We start from the raw sequence: 18,469 nt of genomic DNA, 5'->3' as shown, positions 1-18,469 counted from the left end.
ATGTATCGCGTGGTGACGGTAACAGAACACTCCCGCCTACCTCTGTATGTATCGCGTGGTGATGGTAACAGAACACCCCCTCCTATCTCTGTATGTATCGCCCGGTGACGGTAACAGAACACCCCCTCCTACCTCTGTACGTATCGCGTGGTGACGGTAACAGAGCACTCCCTCCTATCTCTGTACGTATCGCCCGGTGACGGTAACAGAACACCCCCTCCTACCTCTGTACGTATCGCGCGGTGACGGTAACAGAACCCTCCCTCCTACCTCTGTACGTATCGCGTGGTGACGGTAACAGAACACCCCTTCCTACCTCTGTACGTATCGCCCGGTGACGGTAACAGAACACCCTCTCCTACCTCTGTACGTATCGCGTGGTGACGGTAACAGAACACCCCCTCCTACCTCTGTACGTATCGCGTGGTGACGGTAACAGAACACCCCCTCCTACCTCTGTATGTATCGCCCGGTGACGGTAACAACACCCCCTCCTACCTCTGTACGTATCGCGTGGTGACGGTAACAGAACCCTCCCTCCTACCTCTGTACGTATCGCCCGGTGACGGTAACAGAACACCCCCTCCTACCTCTGTACGTATCGCCCGGTGACGGTAACAGAACACTCCCTCCTATCTCTGTATGTATCGCCCGGTAACGGTAACAGAACACCCCCTCCTACCTCTGTACGTATCGCCCGGTGACGGTAACAGAACACTCCCTCCTACCTCTGTACGTATCGCCCGGTAACAGAACACCCCCTCCTACCTCTGTATGTATCGCGTGGTGACGGTAACAGAACACCCCCTCCTACCTCTGTATGTATCACACGGTGACGGTAACAGAACACCCCCTCCTATCTCTGTATGTATCGCGCGGTGACGGTAACAGAACCCTCCCTCCTACCTCTGTACATATCGCCCGGTGACGGTAACAGAACACTCCCTCCTATCTCTGTACGTATCGCGTGGTGACGGTAACAGAACACCCTTCCTACCTCTGTACGTATCGCGTGGTGACGGTAACAGAACCCTCCCTCCTACCTCTGTACTTATCGCCCGGTGACGGTAACAGAACACTCCCTCCTACCTCTGTACGTATCGCATGGTGACGGTAACAGAGCACTCCCTCCTACCTCTGTACGTATCGCCCGGTAACAGAACACCCCCTCCTATCTCTGTATGTATCGCGCGGTGACGGTAACAGAATCCTCCCTCCTACCTCTGTATGTATCGCGTGGTGATGGTAACAGAACACCCCCTCCTACCTCTGTACGTATCGCGTGGTGACGGTAACAGAACCCTCCCTCCTACCTCTGTATGTATCGCGTGGTGACGGTAACAGAACACTCCCGCCTACCTCTGTATGTATCGCGTGGTGATGGTAACAGAACACCCCCTCCTATCTCTGTATGTATCGCCCGGTGACGGTAACAGAACACCCCCTCCTACCTCTGTACGTATCGCGTGGTGACGGTAACAGAGCACTCCCTCCTATCTCTGTACGTATCGCCCGGTGACGGTAACAGAACACCCCCTCCTACCTCTGTACGTATCGCGCGGTGACGGTAACAGAACCCTCCCTCCTACCTCTGTACGTATCGCGTGGTGACGGTAACAGAACACCCCTTCCTACCTCTGTACGTATCGCCCGGTGACGGTAACAGAACACCCTCTCCTACCTCTGTACGTATCGCGTGGTGACGGTAACAGAACACCCCCTCCTACCTCTGTACGTATCGCGTGGTGACGGTAACAGAACACCCCCTCCTACCTCTGTATGTATCGCCCGGTGACGGTAACAACACCCCCTCCTACCTCTGTACGTATCGTGTGGTGACGGTAACAGAACCCTCCCTCCTACCTCTGTACGTATCGCCCGGTGACGGTAACAGAACACCCCCTCCTACCTCTGTACGTATCGCGTGGTGACGGTAACAGAACACCCCCTCCTACCTCTGTATGTATCGCGCGGTGACGGTAACAGAACCCTCCCTCCTACCTCTGTACGTATCGCGTGGTGACGGTAACGGAACACCCCCTCCTACCTCTGTATGTATCGCGTGGTGACGGTAACAGAACACCTGCTCCTACCTCTGTACGTATCGCCCGGTGACGGTAACAGAGCACTCCCTCCTATCTCTGTACGTATCGCCCGGTGACGGTAACAGAACCCTCCCTCCTATCTCTGTACGTATCGCCCGGTGATGGTAACAGAACCCTCCCTCCTATCTCTGTACGTATCGCATGGTGACGGTAACAGAACACCCCCTCCTACCTCTGTATGTATTGCGTGGTGACGGTAGCAGAACCCTCCCTCCTACGTCTGTATGTATCGCCCGGTGACGGTAACAGAACACTCCCTCCTACCTCTGTACGTATCGCATAGACGGTAACAGAACACCCCCTCCTACCTCTGTACGTGTCGCACGGTGACGGTAACAGAACCCTCCCTCCTACGTCTGTATGTATCGCCCGGTGAGGGTAACAGAACACTCCCTCCTACCTCTGTACGTATCGCGCGGTGACGGTAACAGAACACCCCCTCCTACCTCTGTACGTATCGCCCGGTGACGGTAACAGAACACCCCCTCCTACCTCTGTACGTATCACGTGGTGACGGTAACAGAACACCCCCTCCTACCTCTGTACGTATCGTGTGGTGACGGTAACAGAACACCCCCTCCTACCTCTGTACGTATCGCGTGGTGACGGTAACAGAACCCTCCCTCCTACCTCTGTATGTATCGCGCGGTGACGGTAACAGAACCCTCCCTCCTACCTCTGTATGTATCGCGCGGTGACGGTAACAGAACACCCCCTCCTACCTCTGTACGTATCGCGTGGTGACGGTAACAGAACACCCCCTCCTACCTCTGTACGTATCGCATGGTGACGGTAACAGAACACCCCCTCCTACCTCTGTATGTATTGCGTGGTGACGGTAGCAGAACCCTCCCTCCTACGTCTGTATGTATCGCCCGGTGACGGTAACAGAACACTCCCTCCTACCTCTGTACGTATCGCATAGACGGTAACAGAACACCCCCTCCTACCTCTGTACGTGTCGCACGGTGACGGTAACAGAACCCTCCCTCCTACGTCTGTATGTATCGCCCGGTGAGGGTAACAGAACACTCCCTCCTACCTCTGTACGTATCGCGCGGTGACGGTAACAGAACACCCCCTCCTACCTCTGTACGTATCGCCCGGTGACGGTAACAGAACACCCCCTCCTACCTCTGTACGTATCGCGTGGTGACGGTAACAGAACACCCCCTCCTACCTCTGTACGTATCGCCCGGTGACGGTAACAGAACACTCACGCCTATCTCTGTATGTATCGCGCGGTGACGGTAACAACACCCCCTCCTACCTCTGTACGTATCGCCCGGTGACGGTAACAGAACACCCCCTCCTACCTCTGTACGTGTCGCGCGGTGACGGTAACAGAACACTCCCTAACTCTGTACGTATCGCACGGTGACGGTAACAGAACCCTCCCTCCTACCTCTGTATGTATCGCGCGGTGACGGTAACAGAACCCTCCCTCCTACCTCTGTATGTATTGCGTGGTGACGGTAGCAGAACCCTCCCTCCTACCTCTGTACGTATCGCGTGGTGACGGTAACAGAACACCCCCTCCTACCTCTGTACGTATCGCCCGGTGACGGTAACAGAATACCCCCTCCTACCTCTGTACGTATCGCGTGGTGATGGTAACAGAACACCCCCTCCTACCTCTGTACGTATCGCCCGGTGACGGTAACAGAACACCCCCTCCTACCTCTGTATGTATCGCGCGGTGACGGTAACAGAACACCCCCTCCTACCTCTGTATGTATCGCGCGGTGACGGTAACAGAACACCCCCTCCTACCTCTGTACGTATCGCGTGGTGACGGTAACAGAACACCCCCTCCTACCTCTGTACGTATCGCGCGGTGACGGTAACAGAACACTCCCTCCTACCTCTGTACGTATCGCGTGGTGACGGTAACAGAACACCCCCTCCTACGTCTGTACGTATCGCCCGGTGACGGTAACAGAACACCCCCTCCTACCTCTGTACGTATCGCCCGGTGACGGTAACAGAACACCCCCTCCTACCTCTGTACGTATCGCCCGGTGACGGTAACAGAACACCCCCTCCTACCTCTGTACGTATCGCCCGGTGACGGTAACAGAACCCTCCCTCCAACCTCTGTATGTATCGCGTGGTGACGGTAACAGAACACCCCCTCCTACCTCTGTACGTATCGCGTGGTGACGGTAACAGAACACCCCCTCCTACCTCTGTACGTATCGCGCGGTGACGGTAACAGAACACCCCCTCCTACCTCTGTACGTATCGCCCGGTGACGGTAACAGAACACCCCCTCCTACCTCTGTACGTATCGCGTGGTGACGGTAACAGAACCCTCCCTCCTACCTCTGTACGTATCGCGCGGTGACGGTAACAGAACACCCCCTCCTACCTCTGTACGTATCGCGTGGTGAAGGTAACAGAACACCCCCTCCTACCTCTGTATGTATCGCGCGGTGACGGTAACAGAACACCCCCTCCTACCTCTGTACGTATCGCCCGGTGACGGTAACAGAACACCCCCTCCTACCTCTGTACGTATCGCGTAGTGACGGTAACAGAACACCCCCTCCTACCTCTGTACGTATCGCCCGGTGACGGTAACAGAACCCTCCCTCCTACCTCTGTACATATCGCCCGGTGACGGTAACAGAACACCCCCTCCTACCTCTGTATGTATCGCCCGGTGACGGTAACAGAACACCCCCTCCTACCTCTGTACGTATCGCGTGGTGACGGTAACAGAACCCTCCCTCCTACCTCTGTACGTATCGCCCGGTGACGGTAGCAGAACCCTCCCTCCTACCTCTGTACGTATCGCCCAGTGACGGTAACAACACCCCCTCCTACCTCTGTACGTGTCGCGCGGTGACGGTAACAGAACACCCCCTCCTACCTCTGTACGTATCGCGTGGTGACGGTAACAGAACACCCCCTCCTACCTCTGTACGTATCGCGTGGTGACGGTAACAGAACCCTCCCTCCTATCTCTGTACGTATCGCCCGGTGACGGTAACAGAACACCCCCTCCTACCTCTCCACGTATCGCCCGGTGACGGTAACAGAACACCCCCTCCTAACTCTGTACGTATCGCCCGGTGACGGTAACAGAACACCCCCTCCTACCTCTCCACGTATCGCGCGGTGACACAGACGCACTATATTGGATAATCTCAAAATGAGATGTGTGTATGTGTGCAGTCATGTGAAAAAGAAAGTACACCCTCTTCTTTTGAATTCCATGGTTTTACATATCAGGACATAATAACAATCGTCTGTTCCTTAGCAGGTCTTAAAATGAGGTAAATACAACCTCAGATGAACAGCAACACATTACATATTACACCGTGTCATGATTTATTTAACAAAAATAAAGCCAAAATGGAGAAGCTATGTGTGAAAAACTAAGTACACCCTTACTGCTTCCATAGGAATTAAGATGCTAAGTAGCAGACAGGTGCTGCTAATCAAATGCCCTTGATTAATTGATCATCAGCAAGTGTGACCACCTCATATAAAAGCCGAAGTTTTAGCAGTTTGCTGGTCTGGAGCATTCAGGTGTGTGTAAAAACAATGCCAAGGAGGAAAGACATCAGCAATGATCTTAGAGAAGTAATTGTTGCTGCCCATAAATCTGGGAAGGGTTATAAGGCCATTTCCAAACAATTTAAAGTCCATCATTCTACAGTGAGAAAGATTATTCAAAAGTGGAAAACATTCAAGACAGTTGCAAATCTTGCTAGGAGTGGATGTCCCAGCAAATTCACCCCAAGGTCAGACCGTGCAATGCTCAGAGAAATTGCAAAAAACCCAAGAGTTACATCTCAGACTCTACAGGCCTCAGTTAGCATGTTAAATGTTAAAGTTCATGACAGTACACTTAGGAAAAGGCTGAACAAGTATGGTTTGTTTGGAAGGGTTGCCTGGAGAAAGCCTCTTCTCTCTAAAAAGAACATGGCAGCACGGCTTTGGTTTGCAAAGTTGCATCTGAACAAACCACAAGACTTCTGGAACAATGTCCTTTGGACAGACGAGACCAAAGTGGAGATGTTTGGCCAAAATGCACAGCGCCACTTTTGGCAAAAAACAAACGCAGCATATCAGCACAAAAACCTCATACCAACTGTCAAGCACGGTGGTAGAGGGGTGATGATTTGGGCTTGTTTTTGCAGCCACAGGACCTGGGAACCTTGCTGTCATTGAGTCGACCATGAACTCCTCTGTATACCAAAGTATTCTAGAGTCAAATGTGAGGCCATCTGTCCGACAGCTAACGCTTGGCCGAAATTGGGTCATGCAACAGGACAATGATCCCAAGCACACCAGTAAATCTACAACAGAATGGCTGAAAAAGAAAAGAATCAAGGTGTTGCAATGGCCCAGTCAAAGTCCAGACCTCAACCCGATTGAAATGCTGTAGCTGGACCTTAAGAGAGCTGTGCATAAACAAATGCCCACAAACCTCAATGAACTGAAGCAACGTTGTAAAGAAGAGTGGGCCAAAATTCCTCCACAACAGACTGATAAAGTCATACAGAAAATGATCACTTCAAGTTATTGCTGTTAAAGGTGGTTCTACAAGCTATTGAATCATAAGGTGTACTTAGTTTTTCACACAAAATTCTCCATTTTGGCTTTATTTTTGTTAAATCATGACACGGTGTAATATGTCAGGTGGTATTCTTCATCTGAGGTTGTATTTACCTAATTTTAAGACCTGCTAAGGAACAGACGATTGTTATTATGTCCTAATATGTAAAACCATAGAATTCAAAGAGGGTGCACTTTCTTTTTCACACAACTGTATGTATAAATATCTATACCTCCAGTACTTTTTGCTCTTCCTCCCGCAGTGTGGAACAAGCTCAGTACTTATGAATACATTATGCACCAGCGTCAGAAACAAGACAGGAAGGCGAGCAGGACGCAGCCAGAAGAGGGGGACGATTGCCCTGCAGTCAGGGTCCCTGTACAGGTACAGAGGGATTGTGTGGCAACATAAAGGAACCGTGGTCATGTATGAACCGATAGGCGCACCTTGTCCATCCTTTCTCTAATCGGCTCTGCATCCTCAGACCCCAATACATCCTTGGCTTTCTTTCTTATTTTAGTATTCCCTTTCATATCTCCCAAACTGCTTCAAAATCCCTGACTGTATTTGTCTCTACCACCTCTGTTGGGCGACTGTTCCATGAATCCATCACCCTTTCTGTGCAGAAGTACATACTCCCATTTCCCCTGAGCCTCCCAGCCTCTAGTTTCTGAGCGTGAGCTCTTGTTCTGCCACTTCTTTCTCTGAAATATGCTTCCCTCCTGTACCATTATTTTATTTTAAAATTTCCCTTTATTAACTCTGTGGGGGTCCCTGCTTCTGAACGGGACCCTCATCGCATTAACCCTTCACTTAATGGGCTATCAGTAGAGGAGAGAAACCAATACTAACCTTGTGGAGGAGCTCAGCGCTGTCCCCGTCCCCAGCAGCTCTGAAGATACTGTAAGAAGCTGTCTCCCGTGTCTGTCCAACCCAACGGGTGTCCGAATATGGATATCTACATTGTGAGGGAGTGCTGTAGCACCATATCCGGTCATCTATGTCATGAAAGGGGTTGGACAGGAGACATTTAACACAGTCTAGCCCCCTTAATGATGTAGAGGACCCAATATGGCCCTCTAGTATTACCTCTTATGATGTAGAGACCTATATTCGGGCACCCATTGGGTTGGGCAGATGGGAGACAGCTTCTTTCCTTCAGAGCTGCTGGGGACAGGGACAGCACTCCGCTCCTCCACAAGGTTAATATCGGTTCCTCTCCTGATGGCCCAACAGGATTAAAACATCACCACTTGATGAAAGGTCCATATGGGACCCGAAACGTTATCTTTCCTCTGTTCTTGGCGGTCACAGTAAATGGAGAACTTCATTATGAACTTGTGATACTTTGTATCTCTGACTTAGAGGAGACCTGCACCTTGAAGACATTGTTTGCCAGCAGGATTAACACAGTGGGTCGCATTTAGAAGCAGGGACCCTTGCATTGTTAAACCTGCCGGGCCGCTTACTGTTTCTGGGGCTGCCCTTGGTCCGGCGGTCGCGCCGATTGCAGCCCCGAAAACAGGAAGTCTTACGCCATCTGAATCCCCGTGTGAAAGCAAAATATAACAATGACATAGTGATCTTCTGGGAATAACCACGTGTCACGCATAACTAAAGGTGCAATAACCACGTGTCACGCATAACTAACGGTGCAATAACCACGTGTCACGCACAACTAAAGGTGCAATAACCACGTGTCACGCATAACTAACGGTGCAATAACCACGTGTCACGCATAACTAACAGTGCAATAACCACGTGTCACGCATAACTAAAGGTGCAATAACCACGTGTCACGCATAACTAACGGTGCAATAACCACATGTCACGCACAACTAAAGGTGCAATAACCACGTGTCACGCATAACTAACGGTGCAATAACCACGTGTCACGCATAACTAACAGTGCAATAACCACGTGTCACGCATAACTAAAGGTGCAATAACCACGTGTCACGCATAACTAAAGGTGCAATAACCACGTGTCACGCATAACTAACGGTGCAATAACCACGTGTCACGCATAACTAACGGTGCAATAACCACGTGTCACGCATAACTAAAGGTGCAATAACCACGTGTCACGCATAACTAAAGGTGCAATAACCACGTGTCACGCATAACTAAAGGTGCAATAACCACGTGTCACGCATAACTAAAGGTGCAATAACCACGTGTCACGCATAACTAACGGTGCAATAACCACGTGTCACGCATAACTAACGGTGCAATAACCACGTGTCACGCATAACTAACGGTGCAATAACCACGTGTCACGCATAACTAGCGGTGCAATAACCACGTGTCACGCATAACTAACGGTGCAATAACCACGTGTCACGCATAACTAACGGTGCAATAACCACGTGTCACGCATAACTAACGGTGCAATAACCACGTGTCACGCATAACTAACGGTGCAATAAACACACCCAAAAGTTTTAGTGTTTCAAATGATTTTGTTATTTTTGTGGTTCGCCCAATTCTTTGCAGAGTTTATACAGTCTTTATCGAATGTCTTTTGGGGACACTATTTGCCAGTCACACAGGTCGTTGGCCTCATTCTTTTCCTTCAGTTTACAAAGCCATCATGGCGCCTTTAAACCAGCAATCCTGCTTTTTTTCTTTCAGAGTTATAGGATTGAAGCAGGGGGTCTCGGGAGAGGAACCGCGTTCATTTCAGCTTCGGGGAACTCCCTGCTTCCCGAGCCGCCTGTGCTGAAGCAGGGATATCCTTAAAACCTGACCTGTTGGTGGCCTCTGCTCTAGAGTATGCAATGTTTTACGCAGCATGTTTAAGCCCCGGCCCACAGAGCTCACAATCTAATATTCTTGTGAGCCGAGTCTCGGGGAGAGCAAGTAAGCGGCTCACAGTTAAAGTAGCTGGGATTCGAACGAGGGTCACCTATTCCCAAAGCAGTGGCATTACCGCTGTATTTCCCCTTCTGCCCATGTCCCACGTGTGGTAACTGTGGTCTCCTGTTGTGCGTTTCAGGAGGAGAGCTATGGCGGGAGTCTCCTATACACTACTCCAGATGTACAAATCGAAGGACCTTCTACTGCGTCATTCAATAGAGAGTGAGTCCAACGCTTGTTAGGACAGTGAATACACAGTGATATTGTTGTTGTACCTTGACATGAACGAGGGGCACAGCCACCCCAGCCTTACCTCCCAATAGATACTCGCCCTCAATCTCCTGGCAGAAAGCCGGGGAATCCGGGGAAGGTTACGGTCATGGCTAATGTCTTTGACCGAGGTTGTGTTAGGGGCATGAAGAGATCAGGAGGAGCAGAGACAAATATCTGCTGGTCGTAATAGTAAGACTGTGATGTTCTTCCTCTGGGAGCCCCTCATGATAACGTCAAGTTTGGGGGTTCAGCTGCTGCTTTCAGAACAACGTAGCCATGGGTCTGGCACCCATTAAAGCTGCAGACCAAGTAATATCCTACATGTGTTTTATTTAATAAATCAGCTCTGTACTATGAGAAAATGCATGTAGCATCTACTATATATTTGTGAAAGTGTTCTATGTGTCCGTGTCTGTATGTGTCTCCCTGTGTCCCTCCCTGTGTCCCTAGCGGCAATCTCATTGGACCTTGGCCCAGGCCAATGAGATTGGTCCCTTGGCCCGCCCCCGCACACGTCTCATTGGCACACACACACACACCCCCACACACACAGAGCACGCGGCTCTCCCCTCACCCGGCGCTCTCCCTCACCCCCCCCCCCCCACACACACACAGAGCACGCGGCTCTCCCTCACCCGGCGCTCTCCCTCACCCCTCCCACCCCCCCACACAGAGCACGCGGCTCTCCCCTCACCCGGCGCTCTCCCTCACCCCCCCCACCCGCCCACACAGAGCACTGAGCGGCTCTCCCCTCACACAGGCCGCTACCCGTCCCCGTGGGCGCACCTCCGGCTGTCTCCGCCTCTCCTCCGGCTGTCTCCGCCTCTCCCCGCGAGAGGCCCAGCACCTCCTCACCGGAGCGTCTCTGCCTCGCCGCGGAGGAGCCCGAGGTGGAGGAGGAGGGCGGCCGGGACCCAGAGGAAGAGGAGCGCGGCCGTGTGCAAGGTGAGTACACGCAGGGGAATGGGTTATTTAACGCTTCCCTGACTCCCCCTGCCCTTTGCCCCCCCTACCCTCCCTCCCCCTGCCCTTTGGCCCCCCCGCCCCTCCCTGCCCTTTGGCCCCCCCGCCCCTCCCCTCCCTGCCCTTTGGCCCCCCCACCCCTCCCTGCCCTTTGGCACCCCCGCCCCTCCCTGCCCTTTGGCACCCCCGCCCCTCCCTGCCCTTTGGCACCCCCGCCCCTCCCAGCCCTTTGGCACCCCCGCCCCTCCCAGCCCTTTGGCACCCCCGCCCCTCCCTGCACTTTGGCACCCCCGCCCCTCCCTGCCCTTTGGCACCCCCGCCCCTCCCTGCCCTTTGGCACTGCCGCCCCTCCCTGCCCTTTGCCGCCCCTCCCTGCCCTCTTGCCCCTCCCTGCCCTCTTGCACCTCCCTGTCCTTTGCCCCCCGCCCGCCCCTCCGTGCCCTTTGCCCCCCCCCCCCCCGCCCCTCCCTGCTCTTTGCCCTCCCACCCTTCCACGCCCCTTGGCCCTCCCCCCGTCCTTCCACTCCATGCCCCCTGCCCTTCCACGCCCGGGCAACGCCGGGTATATCAGCTAGTTTAAAATAAAATCAAAACTTTGATATTTTTAATGTATTATAATGTAACCAGCATTTTTTTGTTTCTATAGCAACCATTTACAAAAGTCACTTCCTCTCCTGAAACAGGCTCTGGCACACCCCTCTCTAGCAATGCACCAATTGTATCTAGTTACTGCCTGGTCACATGATCTTCCCTACAGACCTTTGCATCTTTGGTCCTCTTCTGCTGCACTGACAGCCATTTGGTGAACCCCGAAGCCGAATCTTTGCTGATCGATCAGTAACTTAGCTAATTACTTATCGTTGTGTGGATTTATTAATGCACATATTAAAGGGAAAATATGTGTGGAAAAAAAAAAAAAACCCCGGCAGCTTGGACTGCTGCTTTAAGGCCCAAAAGCACAATGTCAGCTGGTATGTAAATATGTGTAAGTCTGCAGGTGTTTTTGTACGTGTGTGTGTGTCTACGTATTATATCATTGTGTATATCAGCGAGTGTGCGTATCAGTGTGTACTGTTTTGGTGAACTCAGTAGATAAAGAACATCGTGTTCTGGGATTCTGGATCGGCAGGTGTAAATGACAGAGGACACTATTAATCAGGGGCGGATCGCAGACAAACATCTTCCTTGGGTTTTCTCTCATCCCAACCTCCCTCCTCTTGCGACATTAACACGTCGCGTTGTCGCAGCGTAATTTGACATTGGGTCACCATGACTACGCAACGCGAGATGCCGCTCCGGAGAAGGCAAGGTTACAGAGTCCCCGCGCTCTCCCCCCGGAAATCAGTTTCTTTGTTCTGGGGAAGAACGCGGGGCCTCTGTAACCGCGGGGCTCGGTGCAGCGGGGATCTTCTCAGTCCGGCGCCGGTCCGGGGGCACCGCAGCTCCCTGCTTCGGTCAGGTGGAAGTTGGACCCAACATCCAGCGCTGACAGGAGGAGGGAGAGGATAGCTGTGACTGTCGCGCTGCTCTGGCGCCGCTGGGACAGTTCTATCACTAACCACACCGAGTGCCTATGACGATCAGCACCGGCCCACCGGGGCAAGCCGATGGACTAATCCGCCCTGCTATTAACCCTTGTGCTTCCATAGGTATTACATTGGAAAATTGGGACTTCATGTGGTCTCCTCTTTGGTAACGTTAAGTGTGTAACCAAAAACCAACAAGAAATCACCAATCTTCCACCTTTTAGCACTTTATTTGACTTGACAAACCCGCACAGGCGCCATATTCAGGATATTCAGGTACCGTATGCCTCTGACTTTGTCATTTTATTGTAGCTGCCCAAAGTTGCCCGTTAATGAAAGTAAGCCAGATGGGAGTCCTGAATCAGACCTGCCGCCTTCGTTAACTGTGCCGAAAAAGCCAAGAAAAGTATGTAGAAGTCCCAAGCTTCCTCTCGTACTACATTTCGCAGAATAAACGCCGTTGCTGCTTGTACAGTTTCTCCACATCTGCAGCTGGAGATCCAGACCCGACAGTCTGTATATAATGATTTGAGAGATGACCATGTCATGATCAGTGGTTGAGTTGTGATGGTTATCAGAAACGCCCAGTGGCACGACCTCCTTTGTTTGTATGCAGGGCCGCCGATCGATTTCCTGGGGCCCAGGAGTAGAGTTTCAACCCCCACCCATATACAACAAACATCACCGCCCCAACCCCTCAGATACAAACACCCCCCACCACCCAGATACAAACACCACCTCCGCCCCCATATATAACAAATACACCCCCAGATGCAAGCATCACACACTTACCTCTTGTGCCGCCGGGCCCTGACTGTCCCCAGCTGCTGCTTCCCTTTCATGCCAGGCCTGCCTCTCTCTCCCTCCGGTGTGTGCCGGGAGTTGGGCCAGACTTCCGGACGCGCTCAGCTTCCAACACGCACCACTGGGAGAGAGAAGCCCGGCGTGGGAAGAGTTAGGCAGCAGCTGGGGAGACCCGGGGCCCGGCGGCTGGACTCCGAAGATGTGCCTGACCTCTGGTCGGGCCGTGACACTTGTCCCTGCTCTCCCCCCCCCCCGGTTGGCAGCCCTGTTTGTATGTATATCTTTATATAGCGCCACCCGTGTACATATAACTTTACAGCAGTCACATACGTGATATAATAATATAACACATAATAGGAATAACGAATAAGCGTTTCCAGCATTTCTGTAGAGATGACCCTGAGAGGTTGGAAAGCCTGTAACATGTCAACTACTTGTTGGTCCAATAAAAGGTGTCATACCCCTTACTCCCTCTCCCTCGTTTGTCACCCGTTGGGAAGCAAGGACCAGCACGGCTTTCCACCCTTCTTTGCCTTCAGACATGTAACATGTGACAAAGTAACATTAGGAAAATGAGTCCCGGCTCCCCGAAGAGCTTACGCTCTAAATGACACAGTGCATTATTTGCAGTACAAACCTACTGGTTTTTTTTTGTTGTTTTTTTTTTAAGAACAGGAGGCTGTTTTAAGTATTCCGCATTTTCTATTCCCGGGGTTTTCTGCCACTAAGGGGGTCTTCTGCCATTTCAATTAGGATGACACTGGGTACAAATGTTTTAGCTATAATTAAGGAAATTATTACATATAGAAAAATTATATATGATTTCCTTTAATCCTTTGCTTAATTGTTCTCTCCCGAGCTGAAGAATAAAAACTGATATGATAAACGTGGCTCAACATTTTTTTATATTTACTATGGTTTTCAGATAATGGGGAATATATACATAATGGCAATTCTAATGTCATGACTTTGTTAGCCTCTTTATGATTGAAACAATATTTATAACCCCTTGTATGTAAAACTTGATGTATATATTTTTATAACATTCGCAGAAGAAAAGAAAGAAAAGGAAAAAAGCCAATAAAGTTTCACCAGAAGCCAGTGACCGGCCAGCTCATCGCGAGCTTCTCCCGCTGCCCCACGCAGGTAATCGTTGGAATTGTGAACACAAAAAGCCGGTAATCCCTCGCCTAGAGGCACCACAGCCTTGGGGTAATCACAGTGACTCTGACGCGTTTCATCCCAAAGTGACGATTCATTGTGTGTGTGTACAGTAACCAGCACACTCCTCTAATAAAAGTTATAGTTTATTTATTTGGGACCAAAACATCGATCCCAAATAAATAAACTATTACTTAGAGGAGTGTGCTAATTCCATTTCTCAGATTTACACCCTATGTTGACAATTAAAAAAAAAATATATATATATATAATATAAAAAAAACACAGGTTTGTGTGACATCCATCGTGTCGGTCCAACAAAACAGACCTTTCTCAGGGAAGAAACGGATGTCTCCGAGTGGGTCCACTGATTCTGTACTTCCATGCCCTAGGTTGAGCTGTATAATGCAGTAGGCAAAAGCTGTAGGAAATCCATATTCAAAATGGGTCAAAAGCTAAAAGTGACATGCCCAGTGTGCTCATTTGTCCCAACCCATAATCCTTGTCTGCAATGTAACCCCTGTATGACATGATAAATGAAGCCGGCACGTGGCACACACCCGGAGCGTCCCTCAAGGGTGACCAGATTTTCAAAATTAAAAACCGGGACACATTAAAACAATTATTTAAAAAACAAATTACATCACGTGACGCACCCTGTTGCCATGACAACGAGATACTGACGTCAGGGCGGTGACATGTTGCCATGACAATGTGACATCACGTGATGCCTCGGCGCCATAATACGTCCTGTTGTCATGTCAACTTGATGCCGCGTGACGTCATGGAGTGTCCTGTTGTTATGGCAATGTGCATTACGTGACGTCGCGCAGCCATGTTGATGGAATTTGGAGGGGAGGATACAGCCACACACAGACAGTGACACACACACACACAGTGACAGTGAGACACACACAGTGACAGTGAGACACACACACATAGTGACACACACAGTGACAGTGACACACACAAACACACACACAGTGACACACACACACAGTTACACACATACACACAGACAATGACACACATACACACAGTGACAGACACACACACACACACACACAGACAGTGACACACAGACTGACACACAGTGACACACACACACATTGACACACACAACAAGCCCACCTCTGCAAACACACACATAAAAATAAGGCCTCTCCCCCCTTGGGGTGGGTAAGGTGCCTGGGAGGGGATATAAGGGGGCATGTGGGTTACCTGGGGCCCGGGGATGGGCTGCTGGAGCAGCATAGGGAGCCAGTGCAGCTGAGAGACTGGCAGGCCCGCGGAGCCTAAAGGGAGGGACAGAGGGGGCGGAGCCTAAAGGGAGGGACAGAGGGTCGGAGCCTAAGGAAGGGGAGGACCCGACATTACTCCGCGCCCCCCCCCCCATTCGCCCGCTTGAGATGGCAGCCAGCATCCTCCGCTCCCCGCAGCCCCAAAAGCCAGGACCCCAAGAAAAAACCGGGACATTTTGAGAATCAATTGGAAACCGGGACAGCACATGAAAAACCGTGACTGTCCCGTCAAGTGTGAGTAAAACGGCGTGGCCCCTGCTAGAAAGGCCACTGGGGACACAGCTCTGCAGCTCGCTTACACCGTGCGATATCAAACATTTCGCTACAAGCGAACAACTGGTGTTGAAATCGTTATTTGGGACACAAAGTGGTTAAATTAGGAAAGAAACATTGCATAGATTCTGCGAGTGAATAAGTGTGGCTTATTCACCTGATGCATTGGAGTCCTGCGCCAGCGGCTTACAGCCGGCGACCCCTAATTGTGTTAAGATCTAATTGGGATAGAGGCCACAATGGACGCTGTTTGTTCCTTGGACTCAAAATCAAATGTAGCCCTACTCAAATTATCTATGGAGCATGCGTTTCTCTGTTCTTTTTACTGTGTGTGTGTGTGATTTTTTTACATACATACATACATACATACATACACACACACACACACACACATACATACATACATACACACATACCCATATACACACACCAATGGAATTGATACAAGTGCTCAGGGGAACATTATGTATCTGCATCTCCTTATCCTTTGTGACTTTCAGAACGTCCAGTTTCTCCTGCACCTCTCAGTCTGGCTGTGCCGGCTTCAGTTTTTCCATCCCGATCCTTGCCCATGCTGGCGCCCATCAACACTCGCCCCATCCAGGCTGCCGGCCCCCCCGCCGAATACCACTCTGACTCGGCCGAATCCATGGAGGAAATTCCCGTGGCCCAGACTCATCTCGGCAGCTCTTCCATGAGTGAGAACTTGTTCTTCAGCCAACGGAGTCCCCAGGACGCGGCGAGCTCGGGTGAGCAGGGACCGAGACCGAGCTACCTGCAGTCTGTCTCCTTGCACCAGAAGTTTGAACTCCTTCCGAAGGTTCCCGCTGTTTTTGTCAGTGAGAGCAGTGGGAATCCGCTACCCAATGAGCTACTGGTGGGACCCAAATGCGAGGACAATCACTATACTCATAAGAAGGTGTAGGGGGCCAAGGGAATAGAAGGGGGGCAGGTTCTCTCCATCCACAATCCGGAATTCCCTGCCTCCGTCAGTACAAACTCTTTGGCCTGATTCTTCTTTTCTATGACATTCTAACATAATCCTTTATTCTGAATAAAATTCCATTATTTTGTACCGGGTCTTCCAGAACATTGATGCTGTAATTTTTAATCATTTGCTGTGATACACTAAAATAATTCAATTTGTAACTACCAGCTTAACAATGCAGAGTCAGTGGCCAAACTCAAAGTGCTGGCTCAATAAGGATAATCATTTATAGAAATATATGCGGCCCTCCTCCAGCGCGCAAAATCGCAATTGCATAGTGCATGTTTTGCGTGCGTGACGTCGTGCGTGCGGCCTCTATAAACGGCCTAATGCAGCAGGCAAAAGCTGTAGGGATTCCATGTAGAAAATGGACACGCCCAGTGCGCTCATTTGCATGTTCCTGCCCCTGTTTGGGGACCTGATTTAAAGTCCAGGTTATTCTGTTTCTGCTTTATAGAGTAGTAACACGTTAAATGGCGAGACCCAATAATTGCTACTGACATTTTGGGGATTCATACTTAAGTTGATATATAATTTAATTTGCATAAAAATCAAGAATTTAAAAATGTGCCCTCTGGTTTGGGATGATTTGAAAGAGGCCGCTTGCAGTGAAGGGGTTAAAATGGAAACTCCCCTCCTAGGGCCAGCGTATACTAATGGCAGTGACCTGGTTAAGGGGTCAGTCCCTCCTAGGGCCAGCGTATACTAATGGCAGTGACCTGGTTAAGGGGTCAGTCCCTCCTAGGGCCAGCGTATACTAATGGCAGTGACCTGGTTAAGGGGTCAGTCCCTCCTAGGGCCAGCGTATACTAATGCCAGTGACCTGGTTAAGGGGTCAGTCCCTCCTAGGGCCAAAGTGTACTAATGGCAGTGGGGTCACATCTGAGTGACCGATGCCTTTTTTTAACACTATCGATAAGTATTTTCCAATCATTTTTTAAAGTTATTATGTAAACATGATGAGCTTAGACTTGGGAGGGAGTTTGATTTCCTCTGGCTGCTCCCTTCTGTCTGTCGCTGTGTGATATCACTGTCTAATCACAGTGTTTGCACCAGCAGAAACCCCCTTATTCCCTGTCCCCACTATCTTGATTGAATCTCTGATAAGGACATGGTGGACAAATCACCCAAAAATCTACTTGCCACCTAGTCCCGCCCCCAGGCCCGCTTTAAAAAAAAAAAAATTGAATAAATAATAAGAACAACATTTGTTTTTGACATAAGTTTAATTTATTGTATTACATTATACTACAATTAGTCCTGATTACGTGTGTGTGTCGGATTTACAAAAAAATTATGTGAATGACTAGTTTCCTGCACCCTTTAACCAGTGTCTGGATGCCCCCGCTTCACAATATCTAAAGCGGCAATCCCGCCCGGTTTCTTACCTGATCCGCAGTCCCTCAATGTCCAGGTACCTCATTTCCGCAATGTTATAAGTTGCAGGGGAGGTGTTCCCTACCTGTCTTCTGGGTTAGGGGGGATTCCGATGTCTCCCGTCTGAAGCTTGAGAGTCAAATATGGAAGAAAGTAGTATAGGTTATTTTGGTGTAGTATAGGACAGTTAAGATATATAGGGTAAATAAGATATCCAGATACAGAGAGTGGAGAGAGAGGGAGGAGAGAGGGGGGGGGGGGAGAGAGAG

At 50.5% G+C, this 18,469-nt stretch overlaps 1 protein-coding gene across 1 annotated transcript in view; it reads left to right on the top strand.

The window, feature by feature from the left end:
• The window catches only part of ZDHHC1 (zDHHC palmitoyltransferase 1), a 50,498-nt gene extending 33,588 nt beyond the window's left edge, over positions 1-16,910 (top strand). Inside the window, exons 8-12 of the mRNA XM_075577029.1 lie at positions 6,938-7,059; positions 9,674-9,756; positions 12,609-12,702; positions 14,153-14,246; positions 16,336-16,910. Coding sequence (XP_075433144.1) covers positions 6,938-7,059; positions 9,674-9,756; positions 12,609-12,702; positions 14,153-14,246; positions 16,336-16,760 — 818 coding nt within the window. The 3' untranslated portion in view covers positions 16,761-16,910. The remainder of the gene's footprint in view (positions 1-6,937; positions 7,060-9,673; positions 9,757-12,608; positions 12,703-14,152; positions 14,247-16,335) is intronic.
• The last annotated feature ends 1,559 nt before the right edge of the window (positions 16,911-18,469 follow it).

This window comes from Ascaphus truei, chromosome 19 (assembly GCF_040206685.1).
Source record: "Ascaphus truei isolate aAscTru1 chromosome 19, aAscTru1.hap1, whole genome shotgun sequence".
Lineage (NCBI taxonomy): Eukaryota > Metazoa > Chordata > Amphibia > Anura > Ascaphidae > Ascaphus > Ascaphus truei.
This window is presented reverse-complemented; position numbering and strand designations above follow the sequence as displayed.